The sequence below is a fragment of the Malania oleifera genome, chromosome 4, assembly GCF_029873635.1.
Source record: "Malania oleifera isolate guangnan ecotype guangnan chromosome 4, ASM2987363v1, whole genome shotgun sequence".
NCBI lineage: Eukaryota > Viridiplantae > Streptophyta > Magnoliopsida > Santalales > Ximeniaceae > Malania > Malania oleifera.
Window position 1 is genome coordinate 80772235 of NC_080420.1, and position 21062 is coordinate 80793296.

General features: G+C 34.1%; 1 protein-coding gene across 3 annotated transcripts in view; it reads right to left on the minus strand.

Moving 5' to 3' along the window:
* The window catches only part of LOC131154367 (putative pentatricopeptide repeat-containing protein At1g12700, mitochondrial), a 73607-nt gene that overhangs the window by 9451 nt on the left and 43094 nt on the right, over positions 1–21062 (minus strand). For 2 of the 3 annotated variants that reach the window (XM_058107084.1, XM_058107083.1), the window contains one exon: positions 3895–4464. In XM_058107084.1, coding sequence (XP_057963067.1) covers positions 4350–4464 — 115 coding nt within the window. In that variant the 3' untranslated portion in view covers positions 3895–4349. Of the gene's footprint in view, positions 1–3894; positions 4465–21062 lie in introns of those variants that run through there. The other variant, XR_009136428.1, reaches the window with a different exon arrangement.

The window sequence follows — 21062 nt, forward strand, 5'->3', positions numbered from 1 at the left end:
TCTATAAAATGTATTGGTATCTATGAAATACATTGGTATCCATGAGTATGTTAATTAATACTTGAGCATAACAATATATTTGTGTCTATGAGCATGTTATGATCTTGATATGATACGATATATGAGTATGAGATTAATTCTTAACCATATCAGTTTACATGCTAGTGATGGACCACATTATATATCTCTTGCATAATTGACTAATGGATAAATTTAAGCATGTAATGACATAAATGATATTAAAATAATATTGGTAATATCCATGAGTGCTTGCATGAAGTAAATTAATATTTGAAGAATGACAAGATAATTTTAAAAGCACAATTGGTATCTTCATGAATACATAGTTTTCAATTGGTAATCTTGACATCTTCATGAATACATAGTCTACAATCACAATTGGTATATGAATTTATTGAATACATAGTCTACAATTCACAATTGGTATATGAATTTATTGAATATAACATACATTTAATTCAAGGGGAGTTAGACTTGATAAATAATAATGATTTATGATTATTGGAAATCATTGAAAATTATGATATAACAATCTGTTGTATTTTCTCATTCTAATTTGGAGCTTGTTGTAAATTTTCTCATACATTATGAATGCAAACTTTTGATTATGATTGCCTATAGCCTTTGTATTTATATATTTTTCTTGATATCTTACTCTTTTTTATTGATGTCAAAAGGAGGAGAAATTTTGGGCAAAATTGAGCATTATAGATTAATCTATTAGTATTTGATCTTGTATGATGTGAATGATGTGATTTTGATAAATGAGCATTATATTGAAATTAATTTTGAACTTGATCTTGATATTGCAAATATTGTTAAGATGATGTTTATTGTAAGGGGGAGTCTTTTTAAGGCTTACTAAATTTTTTGCTCCCTATTTGTCATCATCAAAAAGGGGGAGATTGTTGACCTTACAAGGCTTAAAATCTTGTTTTGATGATAACAAATAAGATGAACTTAACATATTTGGTTAAGTGATGATATTTCAGGATTCAAGTAGGTAAACACAAGGTCAAATGTTCACAAGGATCATTCAAAACTCACATTCCAAAGAAAGATGATGAAATGAAGCTTAAAAAATCAAAGCATGGATTTAGAGATGATCTAAGAAAACTTGAAGATTATGAGAACATGGATGTTAAAGAAAGCTTAAAGTATATTAAAACTTGAAGACAAGATGGAGCCAAAGAAAGACAAAGCAAGAGAGCTCAAAGAAAGACAAACATGAACACTTAAGTGTTTAGAAAGTCAAACGTCATAAGAAGTCTTTATGTAAGTACTTCGTATTTAAATATCATTGTAAAAATATGATGAAAGCTCTGTTAGGGTTAATTATGGACTTAGATACCTAATTTTAAAATCCATAAAATGTTTTATGAAAAACCAAAGTAAGAGAGCAAAAAGGATTTTTGATACCTAAAATGAAAAATCTGAAGTTAGTCTGCCCAGACGACTGAGGTGTACTCTCAGAAGTCTGAAGATGCACCCTCAGACGACTGAATGTTTCACTTCAGACGTCTGAAGTATTTCTTCAAAAAACTGAAGAATTAGTTCAGTCAACTGAATATTTATTTGTTGAAACACAAAATGGACAGAACACCCTTAAAAGACTAAACCTTCAGCTCAGTCGCCTAAGCTGGGACTTCAAAAAACTGAACCCTTAGTTCAGTCGTCTGACCCTATGTTCAGACTATATTTTTTAGTGCTTTAAGGAACATTAGAAGACTAAACCGGATTGTTCAGTCGTCTGAACACTGTTAACGGTAAAAAAATTTAAATGTTTTAAAATTCAATAATGATTTCTTGTGCCCCAAATTTTCTAAAAACTTGGAAGACACTCCAAGTAACCTTGGGCAACACAAAATTACTTTCAGTAGCATATAAATACATGATTTTGCAAATCAAATACACACCAAGAACAAAAGAATTGAAAAATCTGTTTTAACTGAAAGCTATCTTGCTGCTCTCTCTTGCTCAATTCATTGCAAAAACTGAAGTGCCAAATTTCTGAAGTGCTTGTCATCACACCACTAAGTTCTGAGTTGCTAATTCTCATTTAGAAGGAACTTGGTGAATTCTTCTCTTGAGTTTCAATTGTATTTCATATTGATATTTAAATTCTGAAATACATAATGATTAAAATTGTACTAATCTGCTATATGTGAGAGTGTTCTTGTACGCAGCTAGTGTTTCTTGTTTCTTGACAATTCCAAGTTGTTGAATCGTTGACCAAGCGTGGGGTATCACTTGAAAAGGTCTTGTTCTAGCCTACTTAAGGAGTGACCAAGCATGGGATATCGTTTGGAGAGGTGTAGCTCTAACCTATTGAAGAAGTGATCGAGTGTGAGGTATCACTCGAAGAAGCGTTGCTCTAGCATATTGAAGGAGTGTATAAGGTTTGTTCTGCCTGGAAAGGAACGGCATAATGGAATCCTTAGGTGGTTTGCCTAAGGCGAGGACATAGGTTGGGAATAAGTCGAACCTCGTAAAAAATGTGCTGTCACTCTCTTTCCCTATTCTCTTTAAATTCCAGCATACTTATAAACTGCGTGAATGTTTTAAATTTAATGATCATAAATACTCATAGTTTTGTAATTAAATAAACTAAAGTTTAATTTATTTTTGGGATTGCAGAAATTGAAAGGGAGTACATTGGTTAATCAATAATTTGCGAAAACCATACGGGAGTACATTGATTGATTGAACACCCAAGACTCATTAACTAAGTTTATTTAAAGTCTAAACTTTTGAAAAGAGTTTTGATTGTGCAGCAAATTAAGAAATCAAATCTATTAACCATGGGACTTACATAAATTCACAGGGCTGCTAACAAAGCAAAAATTCTCAAAAGCTGAAATTCCACAAGTGCTACAAATTGTGGTTGATTGGGTATTTCTGATTGGATTAATTTGAGTTATTAAATTGATTGATTGTTTGTTTGAGTTTTGATTTACTTGAGTTATGTTGTGATTGGTTTGTGGATTGATTAAAGTAATCAAGAACTTGCAGTGTGTTTGATAACTTACAAGAGGTCAAAGAATCCACAAAAAGAATTAAAAGAAATTTTAATAATCTAATTCACCCCCTTTTTGGACAACTCCTTAACTTTTACAACCACATGTAGTGCAAGAATCAAACAATAATTACAAATGCAGAACAGACTACAAACAGAAGCTCCAGCATTTTCATTGACTGAACAATACAGTACAAGGACAATGGAGTGCAACCGTATGCTTAATGAATCAGCCATGAATATCACCCAAAGTAAACAAATGATAAACACCAGAGGTTGGAACCAGACATGACGCAGCCAAATGAAAGGTACACATCAAATTCTGCAAGTTATTTTTTCTTTTTCTTAAATATATTAAAAAAAAAAACACTCAACTGCTTCACACAAAACACAATCCATAAATAGAGAGAACACACCACGGGGGAAAAGTGACACAACATGGAAACCATAAACGACTCTCAAACTAGAAAATGATTTTGATCTAGGAATTGATTAGGGATGAGAGAAAAAAATAGGAAGAATAGACCGTGAACAGCAGCGTGAGCAGTAACAAGGAAGAGAATTTTGAACAGTAATTGCAAACCATAAAATAAGAATGACACCCAAGTATTAAGAACTGAAGCTTGCACTGATACAATGTTCTAATTCAAGACAGTTGATTATCTAGATAATACATGAACTGATGTTACGACAAGAAAGGAAACGGAAAGATTTAAGAAATTGAGAAATAATTTTGTCACGAGAGATTCTCACAGACCAGCCAGCTATATTATGTATAAACTAATGATAACAAAAATGCCCCCGAAATAATAAGATACTAATATAATACACCAAAAATTGTGTCATTTTAACAATAATATAATAACAAACATTACTTTAAAAAACTTGCCTTCAAAATGGGAATTCACATTCTAAAATATAGAAAAAGCATTTAAAAGGATTGTTTTTTTTTTAAATTGGAAAAGTGTGTTATTTTCACAAAACAGAAAGGAAAAAAGCGTAACCAAATATACAGTAGCACCTACCCTTGACCAATGTGTATTTATAGTAATATCTCCCTCTTCTTTAAGCATGGCCTTGAAACTCAAGGCTGCAGCTGCACAGATTGCTTTAGCCTTTACTTCAGCAGCCTTCTTCAGAGGCAGGACCCTGCACGTTAAATCACAGACTCGAATTACCACATTCCATGCGAATCTTCTTGTTTCAAAGGTTTATGAGCAAAAATTCATAATGATTCCCAAACAGATCAATAAAATTTTTAAAAAGAAGACATGTCAAAGCAAGTTAATCAAAATTTTAAAAAGAAGACATGTCAATCACAATGATAAATATCTCCCTTTTCTTTAAGCATGAACTTGAAACTCAATGCTGCAGCTGCACGGATTGCTTTTGCCTTTTCTTCAGCAGCCTTCTTCAGAGGCAAGACCCTGCACGTTAAATCACAGACTCGAATTACCACATTCCATGCGAATCTTCTTGTTTCAAAGGTTTATGAGCAGAAATCATAATGATTCCCAAACAGATCAATAAAAATTTTAAAAAGAAGACATGTCAAAACAAGTTAACTAGTAATATAATAACTCAGCTATATCCCATATTAAAAGACTCAGTTTACCACCACCTCAATGCTAACAGCAATAGGCTACCATTTTTCACCTTTTATTATTAAACCCTTTTTTAATTATACCTTGGTTTGCTAGTCTTTCATATATAGCATCTGATATGGCGCCACTACGCCCCACTGCCCTGCTGCAGCAAGCCCCACCAGCATCTCTTCCTTCTTTTCTCTGGTGTAGAAATATGCGAAAGTAATCGCACTCATCACATCTTCTCATTTAATTCGCATTGCCTTGAAGAGCCTAATTGTTCATACCCAGCTATACTGCTCTCTAATGATTTTGAAAATGGAAGAATATATCAAACAAAATTTATGAAGACCTCATGGTTGATATGGCTCCCAATCGTCTCTTACTACTTTTTATCTTTCTCTACTTCTAACAGCCCTAGACTATTTTTTTAAATTATCTTTACTATTTTAACATCATAAACAGAAGAGAAAGCCTAGCAATACAAAAACCTGTGCATTCCGGCTAAACTGATTTAAAAGGCCAAGTCTCTCCTCAAACAGCTCACAAACATTGAAATTGATCTCCAACCCTTATGTCTGATTTGCAAGGAGAAAGGACATAAACTAGTCACCATATGGTGATAGATGTGCGAAATGAGAGGCATTATTAAAAAAGGCATTGCTTATGATGAAAAAAAATAAATAAATTTCTACAGTTATTCTTTTTCAAGCACTAGAAAATAACATCAACTAATCAATTAGCACCACTAACTGATTGTGCCCAGTAAACATTCAGGCTTTGCTACTGCAAAAACAACCAATAGTATGAGCCTAGTTTTATCATCCACAAGTTCAACTCATTGTCAATAGATCCAAAATTTAGGCAAAATAAAATGAAAATACAAAACTAAATATGACGTAAAAAAACTGTAAGCAAAATTCATCTCCAGCAACTAAGCAGAACATCACTATTTTACACAAGAAAAAAAATCTTTACTTCTAAATTGCATGTATTTTTAGATGTTTAAACGGTAGAGCCTTTCTTGTTCACACGTGCATTCCTATGGTAATGTATACAAGCTCAAAAAGCTATGGAGCATAGACAAGAATAAATTAACATACAACAAAATTTATACATAAACTACATACGTTATTAGTAGGTCTATATCATTTAAATAACACTATATTTTCATAGAAATTCTTGATATATAACTAATTCAGTCCTAAGCGGGGCCAGGTATATTATAACTATGAATAAAAAATTCGAACAATTATTTTTATGAATAAAATAAAACATATGGTTAACACAATATACCATTTACTGTGTTCAAATTTAAGTGTTCTAAAGAAGCATAGAAGTGCTTTCGAATATAATACTTCCTCCATGTTGACCAATTATAATCTTAATGAAGCAATATTACAAGTAGTAGTAATGGAAGTACAATCACACTACACCAATTATCATGTTTAAATTAAGTTTTTCTTAAACAAGCACTGAAAGTGTTGAAAGATTCTTTTGTGTCAGTATCTGAAACCCCAAAATGAGTCAACATGAACACAGCTCCTTTGATAAAGTTTCCTGTGCTGTGCTACATAGCTCAAAAGTATGTCTGGTGACAGTCAAAATGTCATTTTATCCAATTGTACTTGTCCCATGCATATTGATTATTTAAAACAAAGAGATAACTCAGCAGACAATGTAACCAATGTAACAAAGGACTTGGAGCACTGGCATTCTAGACCAACACACAATAACATCAAATATTAATATGGTGTTGAAAATGGAACTGCAAATATCATACTTTTAAAGAACTGTGGCGGTTCATGTAACAGTCAGAATTGTGGAGTAACCGCTTCATTCATTTCAGATATTATGCAACACCCAACAACAATCTGAATTTGTTTATTGCATTAGGAAACTTTCCAAAACTAGTAGATTCACATGTTTTGACTTCACAATTTTACATAAAAATGCATTAAATAATTTTTTATCATATTTTAAATAAATTACACATGATGTACAAATATTTGTGTTAACTAATTGCTCTGGAAAATCTCAGTTTGCTTTACTATAAAGTGGAGCTTTTATTTTTAAGAGTTCCTGATCATAGCCCTCTTTCGGTTCAATTTTGTAGCCAAGGTGCTTCTTTACTAAAATGTCAATTTAAGTTCCATATTCGCTTGACTGATTATGAAAACTTCAATTCTATGGTGGATAATGTTTGTTCAAAATTTTATGAGACTCCTATGTTTATTCATTGTAAAAAGTTGAAATTGCTCAAAACATTAAAAAGATCTCCACAAGCATTTTTTGTCATATTACTATATAAGTAGTAGATTGGCAGATGCTAGGGCCTGAAATGGATCAGAGCAGTCAAGATTTAATCATTTGATCAATTCTAATGGAACTGAGACTTAAGTGTCCAAAGCAATATTACGCACCTAGAACATGGAACGTAGATCGTAGAACGAGAATGGGATTGCAGTATGACACATGCTCCATTGCTCCAAAATGTGGAATGTTAGGGCATGCTTCTATAGTTATATTGGTGAAAATTGAGTAACCACAAATCAGTAGGATCATAACAGGGATCAGTAGGATCGATAGAACCATAGTAGGACTGTGGTAGGATAGTAAGATCCTACATTCTTTCATAATTATAAAATCTTTACTAAAATACTTTTCATGTAGGCTTGGTATTTGTCCTATACAACTTATACATGAAATGGACAAATTAAAAAAATAATTTGATTTATTTTTATATTCATGAAATTATGACTCAAACATTTTTGTTTTGATTAATTGGATTTTATTAAGCGGTGGAAATTTTAAACATTGAAAATGAAGATAAAAAAAGAATACATTGATGCATTTAACAATACAACAACAACAACAACAAGAAGCATTCCTACAGGTGGGGTCAACTACATGAATCCTTTTCCGCAAATTCACCTAATCAACATTAAGGTTTATTAAATCCTTCCTCGTTACCTCATTCCAAGTTATTTTAGGCCTACTCTTACCCCTTTTCATGCTAGAAACAATAACTAACTCACTCCTCCTCACAAGTGCTCCACTAGGACTACGTTTCAAATAGCCAAACCATCTAAGCCGCCCCTAACTTGTTTTCAACCGAGGTATGCCCAAATTATTTCATATATGCTCATTTTTTTACTTTGTATTTTAATGTTAAATCGCTCATCCACCTTAACATCAGCATCCCAGCAACTTATATTTTTTGTACATGCTTCTTAATTGTTCAACATTCTAATCATAAAGCATAGCTGGCCTTATAGTCATCTTATAAAAATTTCCTTCTAATTTAAGGGTATTCTACACAATCACACAACACACTTGACACATTCCTCCATTTTACCCAACCTGCTTTAATTTTATGTACCACATCTTCTTCAATTTCCCTTTCAGCTTGCATAATAGATCCAAGATATCTAAATCTATGGTGCTATTAATCTCTTGATTATCAAGTTTAATCTTCTCTCTATAGCTACTCCTTACATTACTCAAATTACATTTCATATATTCTATCTTATTCCTCCTTATCTTAAACCCTTTAGACTCTAATGTGGCTCTCCAAATTTCTAGCTTAGATTCCACTCCGCTCCTATTATCATTAATCAACATAATATCATCTGCAAACAACAAACACCAAGGGATCTCATTTTGGATTCCCTAATTAGTTAGTCAATTAGTAAAGTAAAAAAGATAAAGAGTCAAAGTAGAACCTTGATGTACAGCTATTGTGATTGGAAAGTCTCTAGATTCTCTTTCTACTGTCCTAATGCTAGTCACCACTTTATCATGCATATCCTTAATGACCTCTGTATATCCACTGCAAACTTCCTTCTTTTCTAAAACCCACCAAAGAACTTCCCTAAGTACTTATCATACAATTTCTCTACATCAATATAAACCATATGCAAGTCCCTCTTCTTTTCCTTGGATTTTTCCATTAAACTTCTTAAAAGATAAATTACTTCTATTGTAGATCTCCCAAGCATACAAAATTGATTTTCTGAAATCTTTGTTTCTAATCTTATTCTGTGTTCAATTACCCTTTCCCATGATTTCATCATGTCTCATAATCTTAATTCCACAATGGTTATTATAGTTTTGAATATCGCCTTTGTTTTTGTACAAAGGTACTAACATACTTTTCATTCATTTGTCTGGCATTTTCTTAGTTTTTATAATGGTGTTGAATAGATTAGATAACCAAATAATTTCTTTATCCCTTAAACATTTCCAAACTTCAATTGGTATTTTATCTGGTCCTATAGATTTCCCACTTTTCATCTCTTTTAATGTCATCTTAACTTCAAAGGCCCTAATTTTGCAAATAAATCTCTTATTTTTAGTCTTCTCCTCATTTGTCACTTCCAAGTTAATTTTTTCACTTTGATTTTGATTAAACAACTTATCAAAGTATCTTCGCCACCTTTCTTTTATGTCATCTTCTCTAATTAAGGCGTTATCATTCTTGTCCTTTATACATTTTACATCACCTAAATCTTTGCATTTTCTTTCTCTAGCTTCAACAAATTTATATAGGGGTGGCAAAACGGGTTCACGGGCCGAGCAGATCGCAAACGGGCTGGGTCATAAACGGGTCGGGTCGTAAACAGGTTGAGATTAAACGGGTCACAACCATGTAAACCCGCACTCACCCGTTTAATAAATGCGTTATAAACGAGTTACCCATTTAAAATATAATTTATTTATTTAAAATTATTTGAAACATGACATAATTTTTTTTTAAGGCACTTTGTCAAGTCATAATTTTTTTTTAAGGCACTTTGTCAAGTCAAATCAAGTTAACAATGAACAAATAAATAACAATACATCCCCTCCCCAGTAACCCAGAAGGCCAAAATTTCAGGTACGGGCTTTGGGCAGGGCTGTGGCCTTGCTATATCCTGTATGTAAAGAGGGTTCGTGGCAGCGAGCTTGGAGGGAGAGGGGAAATGCAGCAAGCTGACGGTGGAGGTGAGCGTGTAGCCAACGATGCAAGTGAGCGTGTGGCATGTGAACTGCCCGGAGGACACAGCGGCGTTCGTGGTGTTGACGGCAGCGGCAGTGGATCAGATGCAGCAAGCCGACGGTGGAGCCGTGGAGATGAGTATGCAGCATGTGAACTGCACGGAGGACGCAGCAGTGTTCATGGGTCATGGCGCTGGCGGCAGCGGTGGATCTGAGCATGGACTCTTGCAGACTTTTCTCTCAGAACTCAGAAGGTGAGGAAGGAGCTGTGCCAACACCATGATTTGAGGGGCTGAGGAGTCCTTTGGTCTTGGACTCTTGGGTGTTTGTGGCCGTAGGCACTGGGGGTACTACCTTCTGGGCTTGCGGCTGAGCAGCAAGGACAAGGACAGCAAGGGCCAAGGGTAGATTTAGGTTTTATTTAATCATTTTATATATGCAGGAAGATAAACGGGTCACCCCCGTCCCAAACTCGCCTAACCCGCTTAATAAACGGGTCGGGTTCGGGTTGACTCATTTATAAACGGATTGGCTAGTATTAAACCCAAACCCGACTTAAACGGGCGGGTCGCGAGTCGCCCGTCGGGTTTCGACCCGTTTTGCCACTAATTTTATAAATGTCTTTTTCTCCTTTTGTGTCTAATTTAGCATATAAAGTATCGTAAACTCTATGTTTGGCTTCACTAATAATCTCTTTTGTATTTATTTCTCGCCTCTTTATATTTTTCAAGATTTTCTATACTTCTACAATTTCCCTATATTTTATACCAATTTCTTTGTTGGCCTAACATGACTTTTCAATCTTATTTTGATGATAACAAATAAAGGATGATTTAATATGTGTTGGTTAAGTGGTGATGTTTCAGGAAAGACAAAGTTCAAAAGAAAAGCAATGGAAAACTCAAGGACTCAAAAAGCCACATTCGTATGAACAGTGATCCAAAAGAAGCTCAAGCAACACCAACATGAGTAAAGTGCATGTGGAAACTTAAAGCTAACTCAAGCTCAAGTCAAAAGGGAAATAAGGCAAAATACCATGGAAGACTTGAAGATTAGAGTTTTAGGCTTTAAGAACAATATTGTAAGTACTTCATGTTTAAATATCTCATGAAATATTTTGAAGCTCTTTAGGGGTAATTATGGACTTAGAGACCTTATTTCAAACCCCGGAAAATGTTTTATAAGTAATCAAAGTAAGAGAGCAAAAAATTTTTGAAAACTAAAATAAAAAACCAGAAAAGTGACTGCCCAGAAGACTGAACTGATATTTCAGAAGACTGAAGTATTGCTTTATACGACTGAAGTTTAACTTTAGTCTACTAAAGAATTTCTGCAGAAGACTAAAGAATAAGTTCAATCTGCTGAAGTTTTTCCTAAAGGAATACAGAAGAGACAATGCACCCTCAGAAGACTGAATCCTCAGTTCAATCGTCTGACCCTGTATCCAGACTAAATTTTGTATTTTAAGGTACTTCAGAAGACTAAACCCAATATTTCAGTCTACTGAACACTGTTAACAGCTAATTTTTTAAAATTTTTTAAAATCCAAATAAAGGTTTCTTGTGCCCCAAAATTTATGAAAACTTGGGAAATACTCCAAGTAATCTCGGACAACACGAAATTACTTTTGAAAGCCTATAAATACATGGTTTTAGCAAATTAAACTCACCAAGAAATTCAAAATCTGTTCATAAGCTGAAAGTCTTGCTGCTCTCTCTTGCTCTCATCCTTGCACAACTGATTCGCTGAGATTTATGATAGTGCTGATCATTCTATACTGAGTTCTAATTGCTAATTCTCATCTGGAGAAGGAACTTGGTGAAATCTTACTTGAGCTTCATTCTATTTCACTTTGATATTTGAATATTGAAGTATATTAGTGCTTTTAAATTGTACTAATCTGCTCTTTGAGAGAGTATTATTGAACACAGAGATTATTTCTTGTATTCTTGCAGTGTATTGACGATTTCAGGTTGTTGGATCATTGGCCTAAGCGTGGGGTATCGCTTGGAGAGGGATCTCTACCTTTAAAGAGGGAATTGTAACGGTTTGCTCCGCCCGGAAAGGAGTGTACTAGTGGAATCCTTAGGTGGTATTGGCCCAAGGCGAGGACGTAGGCTGGGGATAAGTCAAACCTCGTAAAAATCTTGGTCTCGCTCTTACTCTACTCTTTTACATTCAGTATATATATATTGTGTGGTGTGTATGAGTGCAGGTTGCCGGAAAAACAAAATCCAAGATTAATAAGAAGACTCTTAAACTTAAGAAAGTACATTTTGATTAAACTTTAGCGGAAACCCACAAGGGAGTACATTGTTTAATCGTTTGCGGAAATCTTAGTTAAGAGAGTGCAAACAATTTTCATTCAATACAGGGCTTGACACAATCATATACACAGGGCTACAAACAAAGCTGAAATTGACAAAGAGCTGCATACTATATCTTGGTTTGATATTTTGTTGATTGATTACTTTAGTTGCTTAATTGGTTGTTTGATTGTTTAAGTATTACTTGTGTTGTGTTGAAGTGTTGGTTTGTGGATTGAATAACTAAGTTTTTGATGCGTGTTTGATAAATCAACAAGAGATTAAGAATTTATAAAAAGAATTAAAAGAAAATTTTAATAACCCAATTCACCCCCCCTCTTGGGACAAGTACTTAACTTTCGTCTTAACGGCTTTTCAAACTTCTAGATCCCACCACCAACTTTCTTTACTACCAGAGTATCTTCCTTTGCACTTACCTAAAACACCTTTTGCTATCCTTACGATAGAATTTGCCATTTTATTCCAAACAGTTTTTGCATCAACCTTATCCCCTACAGTCCAATCACACACTTTGTTAATTTTATCTTTGAATTTTATTATGTTATCTCCCTTCAAGTTCAACCATCTAGTTCTCTCGTGTTGAATTATGCTACTCCTTCTCTTCCATTTTTTAATATGTAAATCTAATACTAAGACTCTATGTTGTGTAGCCAAACTATCATTTGGAATAACATTACAATACTCACAAGATACACGATCCCTATTCTTAGTTAAGAAAAATTCTATTTGGCTTTTATTATACCCACTATTGAAGGTTATTAAGTGTTAGTTTTTTTTTTTTTATAAAGCAAATATTCAATATAACCAAATCGTGAGACATGGAAAAATATAAGATCGTATCACCGGCCTCATTTTTATCTCCACATCCATGGCCTCCAAGTATCCTCTCATATCCTATATTATCCTTTCCAATGTGACCATTCAAATCAGATCCTATGAATGTCTTTTTAGACATTGGTATCTCTTGTATAATGCTATACATATCTTCCCAAAATTGTCTTTTAAGATTTTATACTAAGCCTATTTGGAGAGCATACACGCTAATGGTGGTCACTATCTCCAAGCCTAAAGCTATCCTGATTTTAATGATCCTATCCCCTATTTTTTTAAGATCTACCACATTATCTTTTAGGTCTTTCTCTACAATAATACTCACCCCATTTTTATTTTTCTCTTTACCAGTGTACCAAAGTTTAAATCTCAATTTTTTAATTTCTCTAGCTTTCTATCCTACCCATTTCATCTCTTGAAGACAAATTAAGTTAATTTTCCTTCTAAACATTATTTCAACTATTTCCATACTTTTTTCCCATAAGAGTCCCTATATTCCAAGTTGCTCGTATAATCTTAGTTTCTTGTGCTAACTTATTAACCCTCTCCCTTTTATACTGACCTGGTCGATTCCCTTGACCTAGGTGAATTTAGTAAGAATTCATGATAATAAGATTTGACAAAATTTTGTGCTGTCTGTCAGCTACCTAACACAATCCTACTCTTTTATCTGGGCTTGAGACCGATTGTGTGGACAAACAATTTATGCTACACAGACAAAGTACACATTTGCTTTTTTTTTTTTTTTTACACAAACCATTTTGTAAATCAACCCTACAACTAGTAGAAACCACACACACACACACAATATAAATGCATTGAAAAAAAAATTAAAGCGTACAATTTTGGGTTTGAATCCAAGCTAGACTACAATTAAAAAACCCTGCAATAGTACTTTTTGAAAAATTTTGTATATAATCCAAAACTTGCATATGAAAAACACAAAAACACAAAGATGCATATATTAAGCCTACAAAACATAAAGACAAAATCACTACTACTAACCAAATATAGGAAAAAAATTTAATAATAGGAATAAAGAAAATAACAAGAGAGGTGAAGATCTCACCGATGACCGAAACTAAAAAGGAAATGACAACCGCTTGAAAAATAATACAATAAGCCTTTTCTTTAGGAAATGATGCTGCTAACGAAAATAAATCAAGGAATATTTAAGCAACGAGGGATTCCAAGTATTCTTCAATATAAATTCAAGATTCAAATTCAAGAATACTGAAAAAACAAGATTCCTCAACTCAAAATCTTTATTGCTTCTTCATGATTTTCGGGCTGAAGAAACATGAATCCTTGGATTTGTTTGGGTCTTTGGGAGAAAAGAAAGAAAAGAAAGGAAGTTTATAAAGGGGATCTGTTTGGTTGGTGAGAGAATAAAACTAAAGGGAGAGACATAATAAAGGAAAATGAAAAAAAAGAAACTTTTTTTTTCAGATTTTAGAAATTTTCAGATGAAGGGCTGACAAAGATCTTTCTTTGGAGACAAATTTCAAACAAGAACAAAACTTATTTTTTTCTTTCTCACTGGGACTTTCTCTGAATTCTAGGACTCGAAAGTAACAACCTTTTTATATTTCTTTGTTTATAAAAAATTTGTGGTTTTCTTTCTTGCTTCCACCCCCCCCCCCCCCTTCCCCCTCAGTGAGCGAGTGTGATGAATATAGAAAATTAGGGATGCAAGAAAAGTCTCGGTTCAAGAACTCTGCTGGAGAATAGGGAGCACATTGATAAGAGGAAGAGCGAGAAAGACGAGGACAGAAATCAGAAATAGCAGAAGAGAGAGAATTAAGGACAGAAAATCAGAAATAGAGAGTGAGTGAATTAAGGGAGAGAATTAGCAAGAATGAGAGAGTAAGAGGAGGAGAAGAATAAAAGTGAAGAAGAGAGAAAAAACGAGGGCTGCTGGCAGCAGAGAAGAGAGCAGAACTGAACAGATTTGAATAGAACAGAACAGAGAAAGAACAGTAGGAGAATTGAAGAAGGAAAGCAAGAAGAAGAATTATTGGAAGGAAAATAGGGACTGAAAACGGACAGCCATTGATGCATTTAATAATAATTATGACAATGATAGTGATGATTTCCTGATGGCCTTGATTAAGTCAATGATGATCATCTTAGTAGCCATTTTTGTAGGAATATGTCATAGAAATTTTATAAAAAACATACAAATGCATTTTTAATATTTATTTTGTTGACTTTTTGAGTTTGATCCCTGTTTTGATGCTGACAAAGCACCAGTATCTTATGTATGCATTTAGTGTGTGAACAGGTTTTCATTTCAGCACGAACGTAAGATACTGAAAAATGGATGCCAGCAAGAACATAAAACTCACACTCTCCTGGCGTTTTCCATGAAGATTTAAGAGCAAAGAAGATAAAGGAGACATTTGGTTTTACTTGTACATGCATTTATTTTTATATTTGGTCTGTAATAATGCATACATCTTGCATGATATGTTTTAAATGCTCAAATGACCATAGAATGACCATAGGGACTGAATGACCTTAGGGCACCCGTCGACCAACGCCAAATTTTTAGGATTATTTCTCAAAGGCCTTAGACTGACCTTAGGACCCTCAATATTGTATAAAAATGTCTCCCATAGTCTTAAAAGTAAACATCATATAATTAGAGACATCATTTTAAAGAAAAGGACCGAAAATGTCGAAATTGGCATGTTCGGTCGACCGAACTCAGTTACACTGAGATCTTTGGTCGACCTAACTCCCACTGGGTCAACAGGTTGACCTCTTGGTCGACCGACCAGATATATACAGGGAAGACCTGGTCGACCGAACCTCCTCCGGTTAACAAGTTAACCTCCCGGTCGACTGACCAGAATTATATGGGCAACGCCCTGGTCGACCGAACTCCCACTTGGGAAATGCCAACAGTCCGGTCGATCGAACTTCGTAGTTCAAATTGACCCGGTCGACCGAACCGCTCGGATTTGAAAAATCGCCCTGGAACCCTCATGTTCGATCGACCATCCTTCTAGTTCAAATTTCTCCCGGTCGACCGAACCCAGCCACTTGGTCAACCGAACCTTAAGTTCAGTCGACCGAGCCTCTCGGGTTGTTGAATTTTTTACCGCCGGTAAATGAGGTTATTTTTAATTAAACATCATTAATCTTTTTCTAAAATGACCTTTGTGTCCCCAACGGTCATAATTCTCACAAACTCTATAAACACCCCCTCATTACTCCAGATTAGCAACTTTGATTAACTTTAAAACCTCTCAAATCATTTTCTTAATCAAAGTTCTACCACTCATATTTTCATTGCAAAATCTTTTTGGGGTTACAGTTTCTACTCTCCAATCTCTTCCAATCATTATTTTTAAAATCGTTTTGAAGAGAATATTTTACTTTGGGCATTTATTTTACACTCATTTATATTTACTCTCATTTGCAACTTCATTTATTAAAATCGATTTTGAGAGTAGCTTTAATATTTCTTCCAATTATTTTTTTCTTGATAAATATTTTTTTTGGGAGAAGTTATTTATTGCACAAATCCTTTTGAACTTAAACTCCAAATTCTCCAAATACTTTTATTTGCAAATATCTTTGTTGGAGAACACAATAATCATTTTATATATTCATATGTTTTATTTGTGCATTAATTATTTAGATAAGCACCCTTTACTCTATTGAGCTCAAATCATATCATAAGAGAGTGTATACATCTTAGAGCTTTAATGTGTACATTTCTGCTAGTATTTAGAAGCATTGTATTATGTACAAAAATTGTTTTTCATGTACCGTTAATTGAACTAAGGAGTCTCAGCCCCGTAAGTGAGACCGGTTCGATTCAGCCCGAAAATTAAACTGGGGAATTTCAGCCCCATAAGTGAGATTAGTTCGACTTAACCTAATAATTGAGTTGGGGTTTTCCTCGCCCCATAAGGAGAGTATGTAAAAGGCTTCTACTCCGCCCGTTTAAGTAAGCATGGTTAGTGGAATCCTTGGGGGGTATGCCCAAGGCGGGGACGTAGGTAGTATTGGCTGAACCTCATTAACAAATCTGTGTCATTCTCTCTCCATCTTATTTAAATTCCCGCACTTAAATTTCAGCATGTGTATAAATGTTTGTTTAATGTCATAATTATTTACATACACGCATTTGAGTTAAATAAGTTATACTACGCACATGTATGTTTACTTTCACTGTTAAAATTATTTTACATACACGCGTGTACATTGAATGGGATATGATATGTAGTGAATCAGAGTAAATGTTTAATTTAGTCGAAAAGTTTTTAAAACCCAATTCACTCCCCCCCCCCCCCTCCAACCTTCTTGGGATCACACCAATTCCAACATATTTACATAGGAACTAGTATATTTTGGATAGGATATAGAGGTGTTTCTAAATCTAGAAAATATTTTCTTTTGTGAAATGGGTTATTAATGACACAGAACAGAATTACAATGCAATAACTCCCCACTTTAACCAATAAAATAATATGTTGATGTGAAAAATATTGAATCAAAACTTTGGATCATTAGATTTAGCGTTTCAAAATGAAATTGTACTATGTTTTTTGGAACTTTTGTACAAATTCATGGTTCACTAGGATGTTAGCATTTTCTTAGAACTTTAGTCCAAAGAAAATTAGAAGCAACAAAAATATTTACTACATCTTAATGCAGAAGAATTCACTCTGAAGCAGAGGTCGGGGATTAGGTGGCTACAGTAGACTTAGAAGCAACAAAAATATTTACAATTTCATAATGCAGAAGAATCCATCCTAAAGCAAAAATACAGAATTCAGTGGCTACAGTAGGGTGGTCAGAACTCTAAATTCTTCATACATAAGGTTAATGATGGAAGAACCAGCAACAGCATCAGATTTCCTTATACAAGATCAACGAAATTTTTAATCTTATATTGATGTCAGGCAGCAAGTTCTGGGATTTTTATAAAAACCTTCTAGTTTCGGGAAATTTGGAGTTCCAAGCCAGTGATGATAGCTGTCTGACAGAGTAAATTATTTTCCGTTTGACAGATTCTGAACAGGACATTTTAAGCAAGCTTGTTGATTACACTGAAATTAGAAAAGGATATTTTCTCTTTTCCTAATGATAAAGCTCCTAATCCAGATGGATTTAATGCTAAACCTTTTAGAGCTTAATGGAAGATCACTGGTGCCGATTTTACTGCTGCTATTAAATCTTTTTTCAGTAAGTCCAAGCTTTCGAGACAAACAAATGCTTTACTCTTTTTAGCTTTGATCTCTAAAGTAAAAAGTCCTTTAATTTCTTATTTTTGACCCATTGCTTGTTGCAACATTAGCTACAGATGTCTGGAAAAAAACAAAAAAAAGGAACAAAACAAAAGGCTTCAGCTCTACTTGCCTTCTTCAATCAGGAGTAATCAGGGTCAGCCTTATTAAAAGATGAAGAATTCAGGATAACACTCTTCTTCCACATGAGCTTTCGCATGACTATCACAAAAATAAGGTCCTCCAAGGTTTGTTTTAGAAAGTGGATATAAGGAAGTCTTTTGATTCGTTTTACTATAATTTTCTAATCCATACACCCAACAGCAGTCATACTAGTCAGATCTTTATTGGTTGGCTAAAGGACTGTGTTATTAACTCCTTATTTCACTGCTTCTCTTAATCGTGCTTCAGAAATTTTTTTCTGAATTAATCAAGGGATTAAGACAGGGAGATCTGATTTCTCCTTATCTTTTTGTTTTGGTAAGATTTTGTCTAGTTTTTTTTGCTTAAGCTTCAAGACATGGTACCTTTAGGTAACACAGCAAGTGCAGCAGAGAGGCTATTACGCATTTATGTGTTGCCAAGGATTTTATAATTTTGGATTATTGTAGCACTCATAATGGCCTGCATATCAAGTATATTCTTGAAATCTTTTATACTTACTGGTCCTAAAGCCGATCCAGCCAAATCTGAAATTTTTGGTGCTGTAATTTGTTCCAACATAAAAGCCAAATGCTTACAAAGTTTTTTGAAGGTTCTGAAGGCCATTTTCCAATTCAGTATTTCGGACTTCCTCTTCTAACTATGAGAATTTCTCAAGATGTCCAAAAATGTTGCTTGAAAGAATTTCAGAGAACATTAACATGGCACAAGCACTCGAGTCCCTTTCATCTTCTGCCAGACAGACCTTCACAACTCTGTCCGGAACCTCCAACCCTTGCAGCCCTTCATATGTTACCTGAAGCCTTCTCTCACAGCCCCAAATCCTCCTTCAATTCCAGGTCTATTTGTCGACGAGATCTGGTTGGTGAAAGAGATTCCTCTGCCATTTCCCTCCTCACTTATCACAAATAACCCAAGCTTTTTCTTTCTTTTACCTGTACTTCTAAGGGTTTCTTTTCTTTCTCTTTTCTTTTTCTTTTCTTCCATTTTCCTCTATTATGTTCTCTCTTTTTGGTTTTGTTTTCTCACCAACCAAACAGATCCCCTCTCTGAACTTCCTTTCTTTCCTTTCTTTTCTCTCAAAGACCCAAACAAATCCAAGGACTCTTGTTTCTTCAGCCCTAAAATCATGAAGATGCAATAAAGATTTTATGGGTTAAGGAATCTTGTTTCTTCAATATTCGTGGATTTAAATCTTGAATCTATATTTTAAGAATTCTTGCAATCTCTTGTTGCTTAAATATTTTTCAACTAACTTTCGTTAACAATATCAAATTTCCTGTGTCAAAGGGTACTTACGGGAATATTTTTCAAGCGGTTGTCATTATCTTTTTAGTTTCAGTCACAAGTGAAATCTTCTTCTCTCTTGTTATTTCTTTTCTTATTACTATTATCAATATTTTTTTTCCCAATAGTTGGTTAGTAGTAGAGATTTTGTGTTTATGATTTGTAGGCTTAGTATATGGAATTTAGTGTTTTTGTGTTTTTCATTTGCAAGTTTTAGAATATATAAAATTTTTCGAAGTACTATTGCATGGTTTTTTAATTGTTATCTAGCTTGGATTCACACCAAAAATTGTATGCTTTAAACTTTTTTTCAATGCATTTGTATTGTGTGTGTGGTTTCTACTAGTTGTAGTGTTGATTTAGAAAATTGTATATATGAAAAAAAAGAAATGCAACGTGTGCTTTGCCTGTGTGACGCAAATTCTTTGTACACACAATTGGTCCCAAGCATGCATAAAGGGATAGGGTTGTGTTAGGTATCTAACAGCCAACATAAAACTTTGTCAGATCTTATTATCATGAATTCTTACCAAATTTGAAAACAAGATAAGGGAGTGGCAACTTAGATGGTTGGGCATTTGCAACACAAGCCTACAAGAGCACCTGTGAGGAGGAGTGAGTCAGTTATTATTTCTAGCATGAAAAGGGGTAGGGGTAGACCTAAAATAACTTAGAATGAGATAGTGAGGAAGGATTTAATAGCCTTTAATTTAATAGAGGAAAACACTCTTGATCAAGTGAATGGGCGGAATAGGATTCATGTCGTCGGCACACCTAGTGGAACTTAAGGCTTGTTGTTGTTGTTGTATTAACATGGCACAAGCATCATTCTTATGTAGAAAGACTTCACCTTACCACTTCAATCTTGTTTGTATTTGGATGTGTTGATGCTCAGCTTTGGTTTAGCCTCAAAATGTTATTCAAGGGTTATGACTAAAGCACTGGTGGCCGTTAAGTTGGATGGTCTAAAGGAGGGAGGCTTAGAGCATAAATTGGATGTTTAATGGAATAACTTAAGTTTTCACAATGGTTCGGGATGTTTCTACTTCCAAATATCTCATCTCAGTGAACTAAGTCACCCGTCTAACAAGCTCATGGGAAGGAGTTTTTGCACCCCTAAAGATTCCTTAATCCTATAGTTGGACTTAAGCAAGAAATTTTATGAGCTTGGGTTTCCTCAAACTAATTACTAAGCACTTAAAACTAAATAGAAAGGGCGCACATTTATTGTGTGATAATTGGCAACCTATTGGGTCTCCTCTCCAATATTATGATTGCCACCTGATTCAAGATTTTGGGCCGCATAAAAATATAAAGTTGATGTAATGTGTAGGGTAAGAAGCAAGATCTTGGAAGATCCTTTCTAGAGAATAATTAAGAAGAGTAGGGTTAAGAATGTTGGGTTTAATTAGTGTTTATTATGTATTAAGTTTTAGTATAGTATTATGTGTATTTTGGGGGCTTGTTTGCAATATTTTTGTAAAGTATGGGTTTGTTTGTAATTCATGTAATTTTAGGGATATGTGTGTAATTTTATGTGTTTAGGCTTTCTTATAAATAGTGTGTCAAAGCCATGTTGTACGTTAGTTATTGATGAATTTGAGTTGAA